This window comes from Ananas comosus, linkage group 12 (assembly GCF_001540865.1).
Source record: "Ananas comosus cultivar F153 linkage group 12, ASM154086v1, whole genome shotgun sequence".
NCBI classification, from domain to species: Eukaryota; Viridiplantae; Streptophyta; class Magnoliopsida; order Poales; family Bromeliaceae; genus Ananas; species Ananas comosus.
The window spans coordinates 5,102,698-5,122,412 of record NC_033632.1 but is presented as its reverse complement, the minus strand read 5'-3'; the positions used below and the strand labels follow the sequence as shown (position 1 = coordinate 5,122,412).

Sequence of the window (19,715 nt, the reverse complement as noted above, 5' to 3'; positions counted from 1 at the left end):
CACATAAAGTATTTGAAACTAAATTTTAGATTTTTCGATATCATTGACTAATGATCAAAAGATCCTCAAAATTGACAATTTTTAATGGCTGATATGGTGTGTTTAAAGTTAATGGTGTAAAACAATCCAAATGTGATGAAATTTATAGAAATTTTTCACTATTTAGAGTAAGATCAGTATATCTGATCTAATTTAAATCTTTTATCATCATTTTTTATAGATTTTTATTCAGCCGTTCATTTAGACTACTTGTTGATAGGTAAATGATATCGAAAAATTATGAGTTTAGTTTCTAAAATATTTCAATAGTGTAGATCAAAGTCTATACGACCGGTCGTCGATTAGAAGCCGCAGCATTGAAAACAACTTGTCACACGAAGCGCTCCGTGCTACCGATAGATAGAAGCCGCAGCATTTGAGTATAGGACTTTAAATTCAAGATCAAAATGTTAACCTTAATCTAGATAGTTTAAAAGTATTTTTTATTAAAATTTGAAAAATTATATTCTTCTATATCGTTAAACTCCAAACTCGTGATAGTAGCGCATTGAAAATTGACAATTTGAAATGTTTGATCAAAAGTAAACCATGTCGAAAAAATATAAAATTTTATTTCTAAAAAACTTAAATACCCTATATCAGTTTTAACAGTGTGGATCGTTGATTTAACACCCTTAAAATCGAAAAAAAACTAATAGTACCGAGCCCGTACATAAATAGTATAGAGACTAGCTCTCTCTCTCCCGCTCTATATAATATATAATATATATATATATATATATATATATATATAAATATATATAATATATAGTCCGGCTACTATACTTTTATGAATATGGCCTCGCCCGTTACACTCATAAAGTTTCGGCCATTAAATTATTCATTGATCTATTCACTCGTTATATCATACTATTCAACTAATTACGCCACTCAAACTGAGGACCACATCATCTAATAGGACCATCATCCAGTCCAAACGCGCACAATTCCATCAATCAACGGTTAAAAATTTATGGTACAAGAAAGCGGTCTATACTCATAAAAGTAAGATGACTCCACTCTATATATATATATATATATAGATAAATAACTAATATATATAGAGTCCGGCTACATACTTTTATATAATTGCTCTCTAAATTATCCATAATTTTTTGCTTTACGATTTTATTTCATTGATAGAATTTCTACCCGTTAAATCATACTTATTCAACAACTAACCACCACTCAAACGCCAGGGAACCACTATTCATACAAGTGGACAACATCATCCTAACCACATATCTCTCACAACGTAATAAATTTATAATACAAAAGGATATTTTATACTCATAAGAGTATAGTAGCCCCAACCTATATATATATATGTATATATATATATATATATAGTTGAGCTAGAATACTATCGATAGCAAACGGACTCCAATTCCACCCATTTGTTTTCGATGACGGAGCTTCCAAATCGACGATCGGCACCGTTGAACGTGATCTATACTACTTGAAGTGTTTAGAAATCAAATTTCATACATTTTCGATATTGTTCTCTTATTCATCGAGTGGACACAAAAATGAACGGCTGAAAATGAATATTCTTTAAAAAATAATGATCGGAGCATTGTAATCAAGATCAAGAGTATAGATCTTGCTTTAAATAGTTTAAAGAATTTTCTAACAAAAATTCAATTGATTTAAATATCTTTATGCCGTTAAACGAGAAAACATTTCATATCGACCATTAAAATTACAAATTTTCAAACCCTTTGATTATTAGGCAAATAATATCGAAAAGATTTGAAATTTGATTTCTAAATACTTCAAGTGGTATAGATCATATTCAACGGTGTCGATCGTCGATTTGAAGGCTCTATCATCGAAAACAAATGGGTGACAATGAAGCCCGTTTGCTATCGATAGTATTCTAGCTCAACTCTCTCTCTCTCTCTCTCTCTCTCTCTCTCTCTCTCTCATAATATATATATAATAAAATTGCTACATACAATTATATATAGACCCTACTAATGTTGTTTCGATCATTCGTGCGTTAATCAAGCGATCCACACGTTAAATATAAATAGGTATAATAAGTTTAGAAATAACATTAGTTTTTTCGATATCGGTACTAGTAAATAATATGTCAAATGGACTGTGACCTGAAACCTTTAAAATTGGCATAGACTTTTAAATCAATACAAAATTTAACCTTAATCTAGTAATTTAAAGAATTTCTATCAAATGAAGAAATTTAAGATCTTCTACACCGTAACTCCAAACTCGCACATAAGCATGAAATTGAACAATTAAATTTTGATCATAAAACTATAGTCGAAAAAATATAAAATTTTTCATAAAAACTTTAAAACACTAGATCAATTTTAACGTATCGCGATTTAATGCCCGAAGATCGAGAAACAAACACTAATGTACAGCTCCCGTACTATAAATAGTATAGTAGCCGACCATATATATATATATATAATGTCCGCTACTATAACTCTTATAATGAGTAACGATTATCTTCTACCATACAATTTTTAATGGATAAAGCTTTCGAATCGGATCTCTAAACATCAAACTATTGTAAAGTATTTAAATTTCTAGACATTAAATTTTATAATTTACATAAATTACCTTACGATAAAATCACAAATGATACTTTTTAACTGACCAAAATTCGATATTTGCAGTTTAAACAGTGTAAAAGTATGAACTTAATTTTTATAAAATCCCTCACAACCATATAAATAATAACCCGATTAAATTGAAGATCGAATCCCTTTTTTAAGCGTCTTGATTGACCATTCATTATGCCCGCTGATGACTTATTATATTTAAAAAACGAAATTTATTTTTTATAATCAAATACAACATATTAACGGGTGGATCGTTGCGTATGGAATCCATCATCGAAAACAACTTATAGTACAAGGGCGCTCTTCTCAATAAAGTAATAGTACCCAACCTTGTTAGGATTTCCATATATTTGGCCAATAAATATTAAATTAAGGGGGTAAGGATAGATTACTATAGATAAAGGTCAATCCTAATAGATATAGAACTACTTGATATGGTATATTTTATCCCTATCCCATCTATTTTAAATTTAAATAGAATCCTAATCAGACTTTGATGAGAAGTCGATTTGGACTCTATATAAAGGGGTATTGGTCCTGCCACCTTCTCATACGCATTCTGGTGAAGAATTACTATCGGTTTCACACCATACGGCAGAGTGCATGAGATAGGGGGAGAAACCAAATCACCCAAGTTCGGTTCGTGACTTTCAGACCATAGCCGGACTTCACGCTTCCGCAAGATTGATCAAGAATTTCTTCTCCATGGCGCTCTGTGAGTTATCTTATTATTAATTTTGATCCTGCATTTTGGTATGTATTTATTTTCGGTTTTGTTTTACATACCTATAAAATCTATCAATTGGTATCAGAGCCAATTGGTTCGATAATATTAATATTGTATGCATTATGTAATTGCATCAAGTTACGATGAATTTTGACTTGGATTTCGGGATCAACTTATATGTTAGGATATTGCCACGTCGTACGTTTTTGTTCTGGCAATCTTGCTGGACCGCATGGTTTACATATTCAAACCATCAATCGTCTTCCTTCTCAAAATTGGGAAGCTATATAATAAAGAAGTCGTTTTTGGTCACTTGTTTTTGTTTAGTTATGGCCTTGCAAAACGATGACACAGCAGCAGCATGGCTAATCATTGTTTTGGATTCTACGTCTTGTTTGGTTGAAACTGAGTTAATTAAAATAAAAAATAAAAAAAAAATAAAAAAATGATGATTATGGTTTTGGATTATGCCTTTCTGGATCCGAGGCAATGTAATTGTGCGATTGTGGCTATATTTCTTTTAATGATCGTTGCTTTTCAAACCAGTTAGTCTGGTTTATTCCGACAGGTTACGCCTGGAATTGCATGATCTTATCTTTAATTGTTCTGAATCCGTAAAGATTTTTCTACTTAATCTGTTTATTAATTCGTCTGATTTTGACCCGTCAAAATCATTATGCATACGGAATTATTGTGGACATATAGAATCCGTTCACATAAGGATTATATTTTGCATACAATATTTAATTTATCATAACGTCATTTATCTTTTTTTTTGTGGTCGAATTAGAATATATAAAGTTTAAATTTGATTGCGATATCATGTTTTAAATTATCGCAACTATATTCTTGTTTTGACCGGATAAACATGAAAATTAAATAATCATAATTGTTTTCGATTATTTAATATTTGGCGCTAAGTTAAATTAATTTATTATTTCGATAGGTTAGGTGCAAGCCAAAGCGGCCCTAATTAAAAGAAATAATAATTTAATTTACTTTAAAGTAGCGCTTTCGGATAATTTTCATGTCAATCATGCAGCACTAAGTCAGATTAATTTATTGTTTCAACTGTTCGGGTGCAAGCCAAAGCGGCCCCGACCGGAAGAAAAGATAAATTAATTGCTTTAAAGATGTGCATTGAGAAATTGCACCCTAATATTATGTTTAGTCTGCTCCCAAAGGAGGTCTAGACATGAAGGTAAATGGGTGGTGTAGGATGGTAATTTTCTTATAACTCGTTTGGAGAAATTTACCTGGCCAAAGCTGACAATTTCTTCATATGAGAAATTTGAGATTATCACGACCTACAGAAAGTTTAAATTAATCTCTAACAAAGAGATTGCATATTTATGCTCATAACTCTGCTCCCAAAGGAGGGGTTGTGATGTCATATAAAGTATATGCATAAAGAACGAAAAATACTTATGCTCATAACTCTGCTCCCAAAGGAGGGGTTGTGATATCATATAAAGTGTATTTCTCTAATTTTGGTGTGGTAATTTTGATGTGGTATTTTATTGATAAAACATGCATTTTATTTTTCAGCTATGACTCCATTTTCTGTTCCTATTGGTGAATCTGTTCCTATACTTAATGGTTCTAATTATTCGGAGTGGAAAGAACAGATCATGTTCATTTTGGGTTATATGGATTTAGATTTGGCTCTGCGCGCTGAACAACCGCCTAAGGTAGTGGGGCCAATGACTCCACAGCAGGAATCCGCGCAGGAAAAGTGGGAGCGATCCAACCGCTTAAGTTTGATGCTCATAAAGTCAAGGGTATCAAAAAGCATAAGGGGATCAATCCCAGAATGTAATAAAGCCAAGGATTATCTAAAGGCTATTGAGGAGCAGTTTGTCAGCTCCGATAAAGCCTTGGCGAGCACCTTAATGAATAAACTGTCTTCCATGAAGTACTCCGGAAATGGCTCGATTCGCGAGCATATTATGGAAATGCGAGATATTGCAGCGCAACTCACCGCACTTGAAGTAACCATCTCTGATTCATTCTTAGTGCACTTTATTTTGAATTCTTTGCCATCTGAATACGGACCATTTCAGATCTCTTATAATACACATAAAGATAAATGGTCAATTAATGAACTGCTGACCATGTGTGTGCAAGAGGAAGGCAGATTAATACAAGAGAAACAAAATGCAGTCAACTTTGTTTCTCAAAAGAGACAAATAAAGCGTGCAAAGAATGGCAAGGGCAAGAATGACTCAAAAAGAAAGAATAAGGAAGTTCCATCTGGTTCACAAGGCCAATCAAGTAATTGGACTCCCAAGTGCTTCTTTTGTAAGAAAAAGGGTCATATAAAGAAGGACTGCCAAAAATATCAGAAATGGCTCCAGAAGAAAGGTAAATTTCTGGTTTTGATGCATGAGTTGCATTTAGTTTCAGTTCCGTCTAATACTTGGTGGATTGACTCTGGTGCCACATGTCACGTGGCGAATTCCGTGCAGGGATTTCAGAATCGGAGAAAACCCAGTAAAGATGAAGCGACTATCTATACAGCTGAAGGAAATCCAACTAAAGTAGAATTTGTAGGAACATTTAGATTAGTTCTTTCTACTGGTCACATTTTGGATTTAGTTGATACATTTTATGTTCCAAATTTTTCTAAGAATTTAATTTCTATTTCGAAACTTGTTGGATTGGGATATAGTTTCAGTTTTAATAATAAAGTTTTTTCTTTATCTTATAAATCTCAGATAGTTGGCTCTGGTGTTTTGGAAAATAATCTATATAAAGTATTTTTAGATGATTCATTTAGTGAAATCCTTCTTACCATGCACGGAAATGTTGGATCAAAACGTGGCATTAATAATGAAAGGTCATCCATGTTATGGCATAAGAGGTTAGGACACATCTCGAAACAGAGAATCCAAAGGTTAATTAGAGAAGGCATTTTAGATGATTTGGACTTCTCTGACTTTGGAATATGTGTGGACTGCATAAAGGGAAAGCAGACCAAAACTTCCTCTAAAGGTGCTAAAAGATGTGATGGAACATTAGAGTTGATTCATACCGATATATGCGGACCTCTTCCTATTTCAATTACTGGCCATAAATATTTTATCACATTTACTGATGACTACTCTCGATATGGCTATCTCTACTTACTTAAAGAAAAATCTGAAGCATTAGATGCCTTTAAGGCATATAAGGCTGAAGTAGAGAATCAACTCGAGAAAAGGATAAAAGTAGTCAGATCAGATAGGGGTGGTGAATATTTTGGTAGACAAACAGATAAAGGCCAAATCCCTGGGCCTTTTGCTAAGTTTCTGGAGCAGTGCGGAATTGTTCCACAGTACACCATGCCAGGGACACCTGATCAGAATGGTGTTGCTGAAAGAAGAAACCGCACATTAATTGATATGCTCAGGAGTATGATCAGTAATTCTACCCTTCCAATATCATTGTGGAGTGAGGCACTCAAAACTGCCCTATATATTCTTAATCGGGTTCCTACTAAGGCTGTCACTAAGACTCCTTTTGAGCTTTGGACAGGTAGGAAACCCAGTTTAAGACATTTTCATACATGGGGTTGTCAAGCTGAGGCCAAATTGTATGATCCACAAATAAAGAAACTGGATCCTCGAACCATATCAGGATATTTTATTGGTTATTCAGAAAGGTCCAAAGGGTATAAATTTTACTGTCCATCACTTCCTATAAAGATTGCAGAAACTAAAACAGCACGGTTTATTGAGGATGGTACAATTAGTGGGAGCTCTGAACCTCGATTCATTGAATTTGAGGAAATTCAGGAGCATTCGGATTCTGTACATGATAGACCCACTGTTGTCCCTCACGATTTGTTGGTTCCTATTTCAGTAGAACAACAAGTTGTTTTGGAACCACAAAATGATTGTGAACCTATCATTGATAATTCACATCAAGATGTACAAGTGGATAATTTACATCAAGATGTACAAGTGAATAATCCACATCAAGATATACGTGTGGATAATCAGATAGATTTAAGAAGATCCTCAAGACAGAGAAGACCGGCTATATCCAGTGATTATATTATCTATCTTTATGAGAATGGTCAGAGTTTGGATGATCCTCTTAGTTTTTCCGAAGCCATAAATAGCAGTAATTCTACGGAATGGTACAATGCCATGAATGATGAGATTGAATCCATGAACCACAATAAGGTATGGGATCTTGTTGAGTTACATATTGGAGTGAAACCCGTAGGATGCAAATGGGTTTATAAAATTAAATGGGACTCCAAAGGTAACATAGAAAGATACAAGGCCCGTCTTGTGGCAAAAGGGTTTACTCAGAAAGAAGGCATTGACTATAAAGAGACTTTTTCTCCAGTATCTAGAAAGGAATCTTTTCGTATTATTATGGCTCTGGTTGCTCATTTTGATCTCGAGCTACACCAGATGGATGTCAAAACTGCCTTTTTAAATGGGGATCTCTATGAAGAGGTGTATATGAATCAACCTGAAGGATTCTCGCAAAAGGGAAAGGAGCATTTGGTATGCAAATTAAAGAAATCAATATATGGACTAAAGCAGGCCTCCCGACAATGGTATTTAAAATTTAAACAAACTATTTTAACCTTTGGTTTTAAGGAAAATATTGTTGATCAATGTATTTATTTAAAGGTTAGTGGGAGTAAAGTAATTTTCTTAGTCCTTTATGTTGATGATATTTTGCTTGCCAGTAATGATCTTGGGCTATTGCATAACACTAAAGAATTTCTTTTCCAAAATTTTGAAATGAAAGATTTAGGTGAGGCCTCATATGTTCTTGGTATTGAAATCAAAAGAGATAGACATAAAGGTTTACTCGGTCTGTCTCAAAAGGCCGACATAAAGAAAGTTTTGGAAAATTTTGAAATGCATAATTGTAAGCCCAGTGTTGCTCCTGTCCAGAAAGGGGATAAGCTTAATGCTTTTCAGTGTCCCAAGAACCAATTAGAAATTGAACAGATGAAAAGTATACCTTATGCCTCTGCAGTTGGTAGTCTTATGTATGCACAGACGTGCACACGTCCGGATATTGCTTTTGCCGTTGGATTACTTGGCAGGTATCAAAATAATCCAGGTATGGAGCATTGGAAGGCTGCTAAGAAGGTTATGAGGTATTTGAAAGGAACTTTGGATCATATGCTGATTTACAGGAGATCGGATCACTTGGAGCTGATCGGGTACTCGGACTCTGATTTTGCTGGATGCCCAGATACCAGAAAGTCTACGACTGGATATATTTTTCTGCTTGCTGGTGGAGCGATATCATGGAAGAGTAGCAAACAAAGTGTTACTGCTCCTTCGACCATGGCTGCAGAGTACATTGCATGTTACGAGACCACATCACAGGCTATTTGGCTTAGGAATTTTATCACAGACTTAAGAATTGTGGACTCCATTGCTCGTCCAATAAAGATTTTCTGTGATAGTTCAGCTGCGGTTTCCTTTGCCAATAACAACAAGATTACAGCGGGGTGTAAACACTTGGACACTAAATTTCTTGTTGTGAGAGAGAAGATAGATGAAGGTTATATTACAATTGAATACATCAGTACCAAGTGTATGATTGCAGACCCAATGACCAAGGGGCTGGCACCTGGGTCATATACGGATCATGTTAGAAATATGGGTTTGATTAGTTCTTTCGATGTATAAAATTTTAATACTTATTTTCTTTCAATAAAGTTAAAGTTTAATGCAGCTGTGTTGGACCTTTTAATAGGCATAAAGCTTCGCTTATTAATGGATGAATATACAGTTTAAGTTCATTCATAAAGTTGTGTCATATAAAGTACTCGGCTAAGAGGTGAAGATGATACGGTAATTATGGAAGGAAAATTTCGTTATGAAGAGGTGGACCGCCATAGTTCCTATCATTGTAGTCTTTTAGTTTGAGCTAAAGATCAAGTGAGTTCTAAGGTATTTGACCATAAAGTTTCCTACAATGCGCAATAAAGTTTGGAAGATAGAAAATCCATTAATGAAATATGATTAATATGAGCCAAGTGGGAGATTGTTAGGATTTCCATATATTGTGGCCCAATTAATCATATTTAAATTAGGATTTACTATAGATAAAGGTCAATCCTAATAGATATAGAACTACTTGATATGGTATATTTTATCCCTATCCCATCTATTTTAAATTTAAATAGAATCCTAATCAGACTTTGATGAGAAGTCGATTTGGACTCTATATAAAGGGGTATTGGTCCTGCCACCTTCTCATACGCATTCTGGTGAAGAATTACTATCGGTTTCACACCATACGGCAGAGTGCATGAGATAGGGGGAGAAACCAAATCACCCAAGTTCGGTTCGTGACTTTCAGACCATAGCCGGACTTCACGCTTCCGCAAGATTGATCAAGAATTTCTTCTCCATGGCGCTCTGTGAGTTATCTTATTATTAATTTTGATCCTGCATTTTGGTATGTATTTATTTTCGGTTTTGTTTTACATACCTATAAAATCTATCACTACTCTCTCTCTATATATATAGAGAGAGACTTATGAGTACGAAGGGCGCTCTTCTCATAAGAGTATAGTAGCCCTACTCTCTCTCTCTTTATATAGAGAGAGAGAGAGAGAGAGAGAGAGAGAGAGAATTCGGCTAGAATCCTATTAATAATATTTGTCCTTTTTTGCTATTAAATTTTTAGTCTTTAGATCAATTTTTTTTGATCATTTCTAACTATGAGATTAAATATTATAATCTAGTAGAGACCACACAATCCTAATCAGAGAACTACTCAACCCTCAGAGACTAATATCATTATAACTCTATAATTTCTTATCCAAAAATTAAAAATTTAATAGCAAAAAAGGCCAAATACTATCAATAGTATTCCAATCCTATCTCTCTCTATCAACATTATTCCAACGGGCTACCAAACTCGAAAGTGACGTGCACTATTGAAATTCGGTGTAACTTCAAGCATCAGGAACCTTTTACTATCACTAAAAGTCAAAGAGGATGGAAAAAGAGTGTGCAAGAAACAAGAAAAGGTTTCACACGATATATATTTAGGAAATGCTTAAAAAAGTTATGAAAAGATCCAGAAAGTATTGTTTCATTTTTATTTGTCAAAATATTGTTAGTTAAAAATTACATAGGATGATGTTTTTGTTGCCAAGACTAGACTTTTCAAGTCGTGTAACTCGGGCTGCCCACATGACCCGGCACCTCACATTCTTCCGCCGCAGTCATCTTTGAAAATTTTAATCATTAAATATCATATAAAATAATTAATATTTTAATAATATCATGTATTATTATTATTTCTAGTAGTATACTTATTTATAAAATATTAATTTCTATACCAAATTAAGTAAATATAATTTTTCGAATTCTGTTTTTTATAAGACTAATTTGTGCTAATAAAAAAGCTAAGTGAATTTTAAGCCATTGAATTTTAGTATAACTTCATCAAAAAAAATCCAACCGGGCCGATTTACCGGTCCGATGGTTGAACCGTCTGTTCAAACTGTTCAAAGTGATTTTCTTGAATTATTTGATTCAAATAACTAAACTAAACTACTTTATAGACTGGGTTACGGTCGGATCGGTTGAACCAGCCGATTCAATTCGATTTTTGAATCATTGAAATAACCAACAAAAACTGCTCCAAACGTTTTAACAAGGAGATGTTGGGTAAAAATGTACGTAGAACTCCTATTGTAGAGGAGTAGGACATTCCGACAAGGCCCTCTTCGTATTCTACTTTGCCAACACTCCCTAAACTTTTATTTTCTTTTTTATTTCGGTTTTCCTATTACACGTTCAGTTAGTAATTAGGTATTAACTATTCTAGTTTTTAGTTGCTAAAAAGTGATCAAAACTATTAATTTTAGAAAATAACTCAATAATTTGGCAGAATTTTTATTGTAGTTTAGTATGAATTATTCAATGACAAAAAAAAATCAAAAATTAAATTATATCTTATTAGATTATCAGAATCGAAGTCAGGCCACGGTATTATAGCTACTACACAAACGATGAAGAGAGAGACTTTATCTTCCACAACATCCAACGTCTAAGACGATTCTTAAGAAATAGTAATTTTATTGTTCATACTGAAAGTAAAGTTGTTAAATTTTTCTAATTCCAGCCAAAAACAGCCGTAGTAGTTTTAGTAGTTTCAGTAGCTTACGTACTTTCCTGACGTTTCAACCATCCAGAAATTATAGGCTGAAATTTTAGATTCTTAGAGTTTCAGTTTCTACCTAAAGTATAACAAGTTTAGTCCGAACTAAGCAGCCGAACGTAATATGCTTTAAAGAGGTCAAGTCATAGCGGAGAATCCATGCCAAAGGTTTGGAGCTCATTCCAATATAACTCTCTTTCTAATTGATAAAATTATTTTTACTTTTGCTTCTTTTCGGCAAACAGTTTCATTACTTACATTCTGCGACACGGTAGAGAAAGAATATTATTATAACTTCCCTAGCCCCTTAAATGCCTGATATTATTTAGTCAGTAGTAGTTGTAGCTAAATTTTTTAGGAGATTTAAAATTAAGTTCTCTTCTTTCAGGGACTAGTTTTCAAGAGTTTAATGCAGGAGAAGTTGATTTGGTTGAGAATAGTAATAACTTGAATCCGACCTTTCTAATGAGATAGTGACGAGAGTTTTTTTTTTTTTTTTTTTTTTTTTTTTGAGAGAGAGATAGGTAATATGTTATCTGCTTTATTTATTTCATTTAAAAATAAATTTCGCTAGAAATGATGAATCAACTAGAATTCGAATTTGAAATTGAAATTTCGGATATCAATCACTAAGCCTTACCATTGGCTAGGGACGAGAGGTTAATTAAATGGAAAAATGCTATCTACAAATGCAAACATGACAAAAGAAGGGTCATGTAATGAACGACTACCAACTAAATTTCCAGGCATCGTGATAATGAGAAGACATCTATGATAGAGATTGCAACGACTTTGACCTCACATTTCTCTCTCTCATTATTATTTTATTGGGATAATTACTTACATGCCTCTCAAATTTTAAAAAATTTGATAAACTTTTATTTTTTTATACAATTAAATATGATAAAAATTATTAATTAAGTATTAATATTTTTTACTTTATAATTTATTCTTGTATTACTATAATTATGTATAAAAAAATAATTTACTTATTTTAAATTAAATTTTAATTATATAAAATATAATTATATTATTTTATTATTATATATTATATATATATATATATATATAATATATATATATTATTATATATATATATAATATAATATAAATCATATATCATATATTTTCTGCTAAACAAACAGCAAAACTAATAAATCTTTACTTTCATACTACGAAACAAAAGCAATAAAAAAAAGTAGTTTTCCCGAACTTCACTTCAATCCAAAGTCCACTTTAACGAAAGTTCAATTTCGGTGAAACAAACATGCCCTAAATGGAAGAGCATTTTAGAAGACTATCAGAAGGCATTATTGATGCAGGAAGAGTAATGCCACATGCTAAGCGATTCAGACCACATGATAAAATAGCAGGAACAAAACAAAAGGTGACACGGGGTACACTGGGAACCAAGGATAATAACGCCTAAACTGAAGAGCATTTTAGGCGGAAGCATTTAGAGACGTGAAGAGAGAGCTCCGTGGCCATCAAGATATTAGCCGAAGCACAATTCGAAGAAATAGGGATATGGCCAAAAAAACCTTCACGGTAAGAATCATCCAATAACTCCAAGCGGAAGAATATATTACTATAAATAGGAAAAAGTGAGCCTGTGATAGGAGTCCCTCACACAAGCAAGCGACCACAACAAATTTTAATTTCTTTTCAATTTCCAGTATTTACGGCTTTACAAGGAGTAGTTCACAGATTTTTCTTTTCTTTTCTTTTCCTATTTTTAAGAGCTTAGTTAAGGATTTAATTAAATGTTTGTTAAGCTACCGTTTGATTTGGGGTTAAGGAAAAACTAGTTATTTCAGGGATAGGGTTAAGTTCAGGGCTAAGGTTGGGTTAGAGTATTTTTGTATTTGGTTGAAGGTTGGAGTTAGTCCAGGATAGTGAAAAATAGTGTTTTGTTAGAGTAGGTGGGATAAGAAAGATAATGGGTTATTATGAATAGAAAATAATGTTTGGTTGAAGTTTGGTGGGATTAGGTGGGGGTTACCTAATCCCATCTATTTTTAGGAGTGTTTGGAGATAATATGGGGGTTAAGGGATTATTCAACCTCTTAACCCCCAACCAAACAAGGGCTAAGAGTTCCTCTAGAAGTATATTTAGTCCGTGTGATCATAGTTAGTTAATTTGAATTCGACAAAAATTCGGTACGGATATAATACGAATAAAATTCATATTCTAATTTTTAAATTTGTTTAAAAATACGGCTTAAAAATCTAGTTCGCCAATTATTTGATACGCAATTTACACGAAAATTATATATTCATCAATTAAAAATTCGGGATAAAAAATTCAGTTATTAAAATTATTTTTTTTTCTAGATTTATGCTACAAGCATAAATAGTTATAATTTTTAAGAATATAAAACTAAAGAGCTACAAAATAAAATAGATTAAGTAAAAAAAAAAAAAGCAATAGCAATTAAACTATATTATACAACACAATATATAAACAATCAAGCAAGAAAAAAATTAAGATAATTCATAATTAAACATAAAATATATAATTTTTTTTTTAGGGCGAGCAAATAGAAAAGCCATACTTAAATATAAAATATAATATAGTCCATACTTAAAATTTAAAAAAATATAAGATTTTTATTCAAATTTTTAATAATTCGCNCATTATTAATTATAAAATATATAATTTTTTTTTTAGGGCGAGCAAATAGAAAAGCCATACTTAAATATAAAATATAATATAGTCCATACTTAAAATTTAAAAAAATATAAGATTTTTATTCAAATTTTTAATAATTCGCGTTTTATTCGGCTAGCCCAAAAAATTCGCGTTTTATTCCATAGTTTTGAAATAAAAAATCGCATACGGACTATTTTGTTCGGATTTTCAATAATTCGTGAATTAAATACCAGAGCCTATGACAACATTTGTAATCTCTCGTTTCCAATCAGTATAAATAGTTCGGCTCTTACAGTCGAGCTTGCTTTTTTCGTTTATTTGTAAATAGTTTGCTAGAGAGTCTAATTGAGCTGGTTCCTCCTCAACCGAGTCGCTTGAATTGTACCGCATTCCAGAGTCATCTCAAGAGCTGATTCGCATTCTGAGGAAGTGTCTGATCTGGTCAACACTTTGATTCGATTTATGTCGCCTATATTTGAAAGGAAAGAAGTCAAAATATCTTTTGCCCTTAAATTAAGGGCAAATAAAAAAAAATGTTGGTGACGTTATATAGGAGGTTATATTCGGAAGTAGAAAGGTATATTTGAATGAGCAAAATAGTAATTTTATAAAAATAACATTGGTTCATAACAATTCAATAATAAAATCTAATCAAAAAATATATTTAAAAAAAATTAAAATATTAAAATAATATTTTTAATATTAATTTTTTAAAAAATATAAATAAAAAAGTCGAAAACCTAGCAGCCGTATATAAGCCATTCTCCCTATATTATTTAGAATTGTTGACTGGTAATTCGGTTTGACATGCCCGGTTCTATTCCCGCCCCAAATTAAGCACTATATATTTACCCGCAAGCCTAAGCCTCCATATATCCTCCACCACTTCCCAAGTAATTAAGAATCCAAACAATCCAGAGATTAGAAATGGAGCCCGGCAAAGGCGAGACGAAGATCACCGACGACCAGCTGCTGGTCGCCCAGTCGACGATCATACACCGAATCATCAGCATCATTGGCCCTTTCGCCCTCAAGTGCGCTGTCGACCTCCGCATCCCGGACCACATCCACGCCTACGGGGGCGAGCCCATGCCTCTCCCGGCCCTCGCGCTCTCCATTCCCGTGCCCCTCGAGAAGCAGCCGATGCTCCGCCGCCTCATGCGCCTTCTCTCCGCGCAGGGCGTCTTCGCCGTGCAGGCTCTCGGCGACAGCGGCGTCAACGACGACGGCGACGGCAGCATTGGCTACCTCCTCACGCCCTTCTCGCGGCTCCTCGTCACCGCCGATGACGGCAGCCCGAACATGAGCTCGTACGTGCGGGCCTTCTTGGAGCCCGACATGGTGAAGCCGATGTACCGCATGAGCGAGTGGCTGACGCAGGAAGGTGCGAATATGAATGCATTTGAGATGGCGCACGGCGGGAGGAACTTGTGGAAGGTGGCCCAGGAGCGCCCGCACATGGGCAGGCTGTTCAACGAGGCGATGGCGTGCAAGACCAGGCAGACGACGGCGGCGGCGGTGGCGTGCTGCCCGCAGGTCTTCCGCGGGATCGGGTCGCTGGTTGACGTCGGCGGCGGCACCGGCATGACCGCCAAGATGATCGCCGAGGCGTTTCCGGAGGTGAAGTGCACCGTCCTCGAGCTCCCGCACGTCGTGGCCGCCGCACCCAAAAGCGAGCTCATCGACGCGGTCGCCGGCGACATGTTTGAGTACATTCCACCGGCCGGTGCGGTGCTCCTCAAGGTAAGATTAATTTTCAGAGCTTTCTTCTTTCAAAAGAGGAATACTAAGTCTAATTAACACCCAAAAAAGTTAGAATCCCACAACTCTACTTCCTACGATGAGCCAATTCCTTTTGGATTTTTTTTTTTTAGAGATCAGTAGCATGTTAGTAACTTCATTTATTTAATTTAAAAATAAAATTAAATAAAAATATAAATCAACTAAAATTTAAACTTAAAACTCGGGTAACAACCCCCTTACTTTTAAGTAGAGTGGGATAAATTGATATAGGCAATTTTTTCTTTAATATTAAAAAGATCCCAATCCCCCCCTAAGCGTTGTAGGATTTATTAATTTTTTTTAGTCGTAGAGGAAGAAAATGGTAAGATAAGTAAAGAAGAAAGGACTTTGTGAACTACGGAAATTGTATGATTATAATCCAAAGTAAGCTATAGAACTAGTATTGTCCTTTGTATTTAGTATTACACAAAATTATATATATACATATATATAGAGAGAGAGAGAGAGAGTCCGGCTACTATATTTTTATGAATATTGATTTTCTTATACTCATAAATTTTTGGCTCATAGATTTATTTTATTGATCATTTTTATCCGTGAGATTTTACTATTCAACCAACTACCCACTCAACCGTAGGCGACCACTCTCATTCTAAGTGGGGACTACTATCATCCTAACCATACATCCCATCAATTAACTGTTAGAAATTTATGAGTATAAGAGGGTCTATACTCATAAGAGTATAGTAGCCCCAGCCTATATATATATATAGGCTGTAATACTATCAATAGCACCAAGCATTTTATGCTATTAGGTTTTCGGTCATTGGATTAAAAAATGTACGGTTAATATGATGTGGGACCCCAAGGGTTGAGTGAGTTGTTTGTTTAATAATATAATTTAATGGGTGAAAATAGTCAAAGGGTTAAATCTAACGGCGGAAAACTTGATAGCACCAAATGCATGGTGCATGGTGCTATTAATAGTGTCCCAGCCGTACTATATATATATATATATATATAGTATATTTATATTATATATATTATATATGTATATATATATATATGTTTGCGCGGTATGCTTATGGAAGCACGAGGCCTCCATGCTTTCAAGTTGTTTTCGATGTGTGGATTTTCGAATCGACATCGTCTCGTTAGATTTGATCTAAGAGTATTTGAAGATCTAGAAAATAATTTTTGCGATTTTTCGATATCATTTGCCTAGGTGCGTAGGGGCTCAAATCAACGGCTGAAAAAAAAATCTCACAAAATATGATGATATGACATTAAAATTTAGATCAAAGATATTGATCTTATTTTATATAGTATAAAAAATTTCTATCAGAATTTCACGTGATTTGAATATTTCTATACCGTTAAACTTGCAACCGGCTCACCATGGTCATTAAAATTATTGATTTTGAGCCCCTTCGATCACTAGGCAAATGATATCGAAAAATCGCAAAATTTATTTTCTAGGTATTCAAATACTCTAGATCAACTCTAACGGAACCGATCGTCGATTCGAAAGTCCGAACATCGAAACAACATGAAAGCACGGAGGCCTCCGTGCTTTCATAAGCATACCACAGCCAACTATAATATATATATATATATAATATATATATATATATATATATATATATATATATATATAGATATATATAATACTCTGCTGATATGCCTAGTTGTTGAAATTTGGGATGGTCAGAGGCCTCTTACCCTTGCATTAAAAATTAGTTCAATTACCTTCCTATATTTTATCATTATTTTAAATAAGTACAAAATTAGAAATAATTATTGAATTCAGCTATATATATATATATAGAGAGAGAATCCGATTGGGGTGCTTCGAATAGCACCAAGCACTTGGTGCTACAAAGTTTTCAATCGTTAGATTTACCTTTCGACCATCTCTATCCGTTAAATCATATTAATCAACCAACAATCTACTCTAGGATAAATCATACTATTCAACCAACCATCTACTCAACCCTACAGGATCACTATCATTCTAATAGCACATCCTTTTGTTCAAGAACCAAAAATCTAATAACACCAATAACTTAGTGCTATTAAAAGCATTCCAGCCTATATATATATATATATATGGAGAGAGAGAGAAAGAAAGAGAAAAAGAGAGAGTAGGGCTATTATATTCTTATGAGTATAGAGCACTTCGTACTCATAAGTTGTTTTCGATGATAGAGCTTCCGAATCGACAATCTGCTTTCTTAAATATGATCTAAAGTATTTGAAACTTCTAAAAAATAAATTTTGTAATTTTTCGAAATCATAATAAAGTCTATCAAGCAGGCATAAAATCAACGATTAAAATCGAACGATGTCCGAAAAATAGATGATCGGATCTTTTAATTTAAGATTAGAGTTATTGATCTTTATTTAGGTAGTGAATATAATTTTTTATTAAAAATTCAACATATTCCAATTCCTTCACACTGCTAAGCTAACACATATCCCATATCAATCATTAAAATTTGTCAATTTTGTGACATTTTAATCATAAGGTAAATAATATCGAAAAATTATGAAATTTGATTTCTAAAAGTTTTAAATGTTCTAAATAATATTTAACGGTATGGATCGTCGATTCGGAAACTCTATCATCGAAAACAACTTATAAGTTTGAGGGTGGTCATATTCATAAAAGTATAGTAGCCACACACTCTCTCTCTCTCTCTCTATATATATATACATGAACAAATATTTTTCGCAATTAATCATCGTGTATTGTTTTTTATGAATTACAAATACCACGTGCAATCAAAAAATAGTGGTGTTACATTTGCATTTGATCCTGACAAAAGATCTCCTGAAATGTGTAACACAGAATGTTCTTCACGACTGGAGCGACGAGGACTGCGTGAAGATTCTAAAGCAATGTAAGAAAGCAATTTCTGCTAATGGAGGAGAACACGGAAAAGTCATAATTGTGGATATAGTGATAAATACGCTCGGCGACGACCCCCGGAAAAATGAAATGGGACTCTTGTCTGATGTTATTATGATGACTGGCCTCGGCGGAAAGGAGCGCGACGAAGTCGAGTGGCGAAAAATTTTTAGCAAAGCAGGGTTTGCAAACTACAAAATTACTCCTTTGAAGGGTGGTCCACACTCCATAATTGAGCTCTTTCCCTAATTACAGGATTAGACAAGGTGAATAATGGTGTGATCAGTTGATCATGTTAAAAAAAATGTGTGTAAAATAATGTACGTTACTATGATGCGTGCTGAGAGTTTTTTCAATAATATTGTGGAAGTTTATTTTGTATCAATAATAGTTTTTTTTTATTTGTTTTGATACTATAATTTATATTTTATTTTATACATCATTATAATTTTCGTAAAAAACTATTATGTTCAATTGATTTGAAATAAACATTTGAAAACCTAAATGTAGAACATTGGTACAAAACACATACAAAGTAACTTAACGTTGAACCGTAAACATAAGGCTGTAAAACGGGCCGTGGGCCGCCCTGCCTGGCACCAATGCAGGCCGAGCCGTGGCCCGGACAAGGCTACTGTAACATCCATGCCGGACCGGGCCAGCCCGGCTCTCCGGGCGCCTGATAGGTCGCTTTTTTGGGGCCCAACGGCCCGGCACGACACTGCCCGAAACGGGCCTATGCCGTCCCGGGCCGAGGAGAGGCCGTTGGCCCGGAACTCCAGGCCCAAGGCAAGTTGTCTTGGGTCTGGGTCCAATCTCGTGGCCCTCCTCCCAAGGTGAGCAGACCTTGGGAGGCATGCTTTTGGTCTAATGGACCAAAGTGGACCAAAATAATTTTGGTCCATTAGA

At 34.2% G+C, this 19,715-nt stretch overlaps 1 protein-coding gene across 1 annotated transcript; it reads left to right on the top strand.

Moving 5' to 3' along the window:
• On the top strand, positions 14,969-19,191 carry LOC109718977 (trans-resveratrol di-O-methyltransferase-like). The gene is made up of 2 exons (XM_020245495.1): positions 14,969-15,895; positions 18,747-19,191. The coding sequence occupies exons 1-2, from the start codon at positions 15,080-15,082 to the stop codon at positions 19,053-19,055; spliced, it is 1,125 nt and encodes a 374-aa protein (XP_020101084.1). The 5' UTR covers positions 14,969-15,079; the 3' UTR covers positions 19,056-19,191.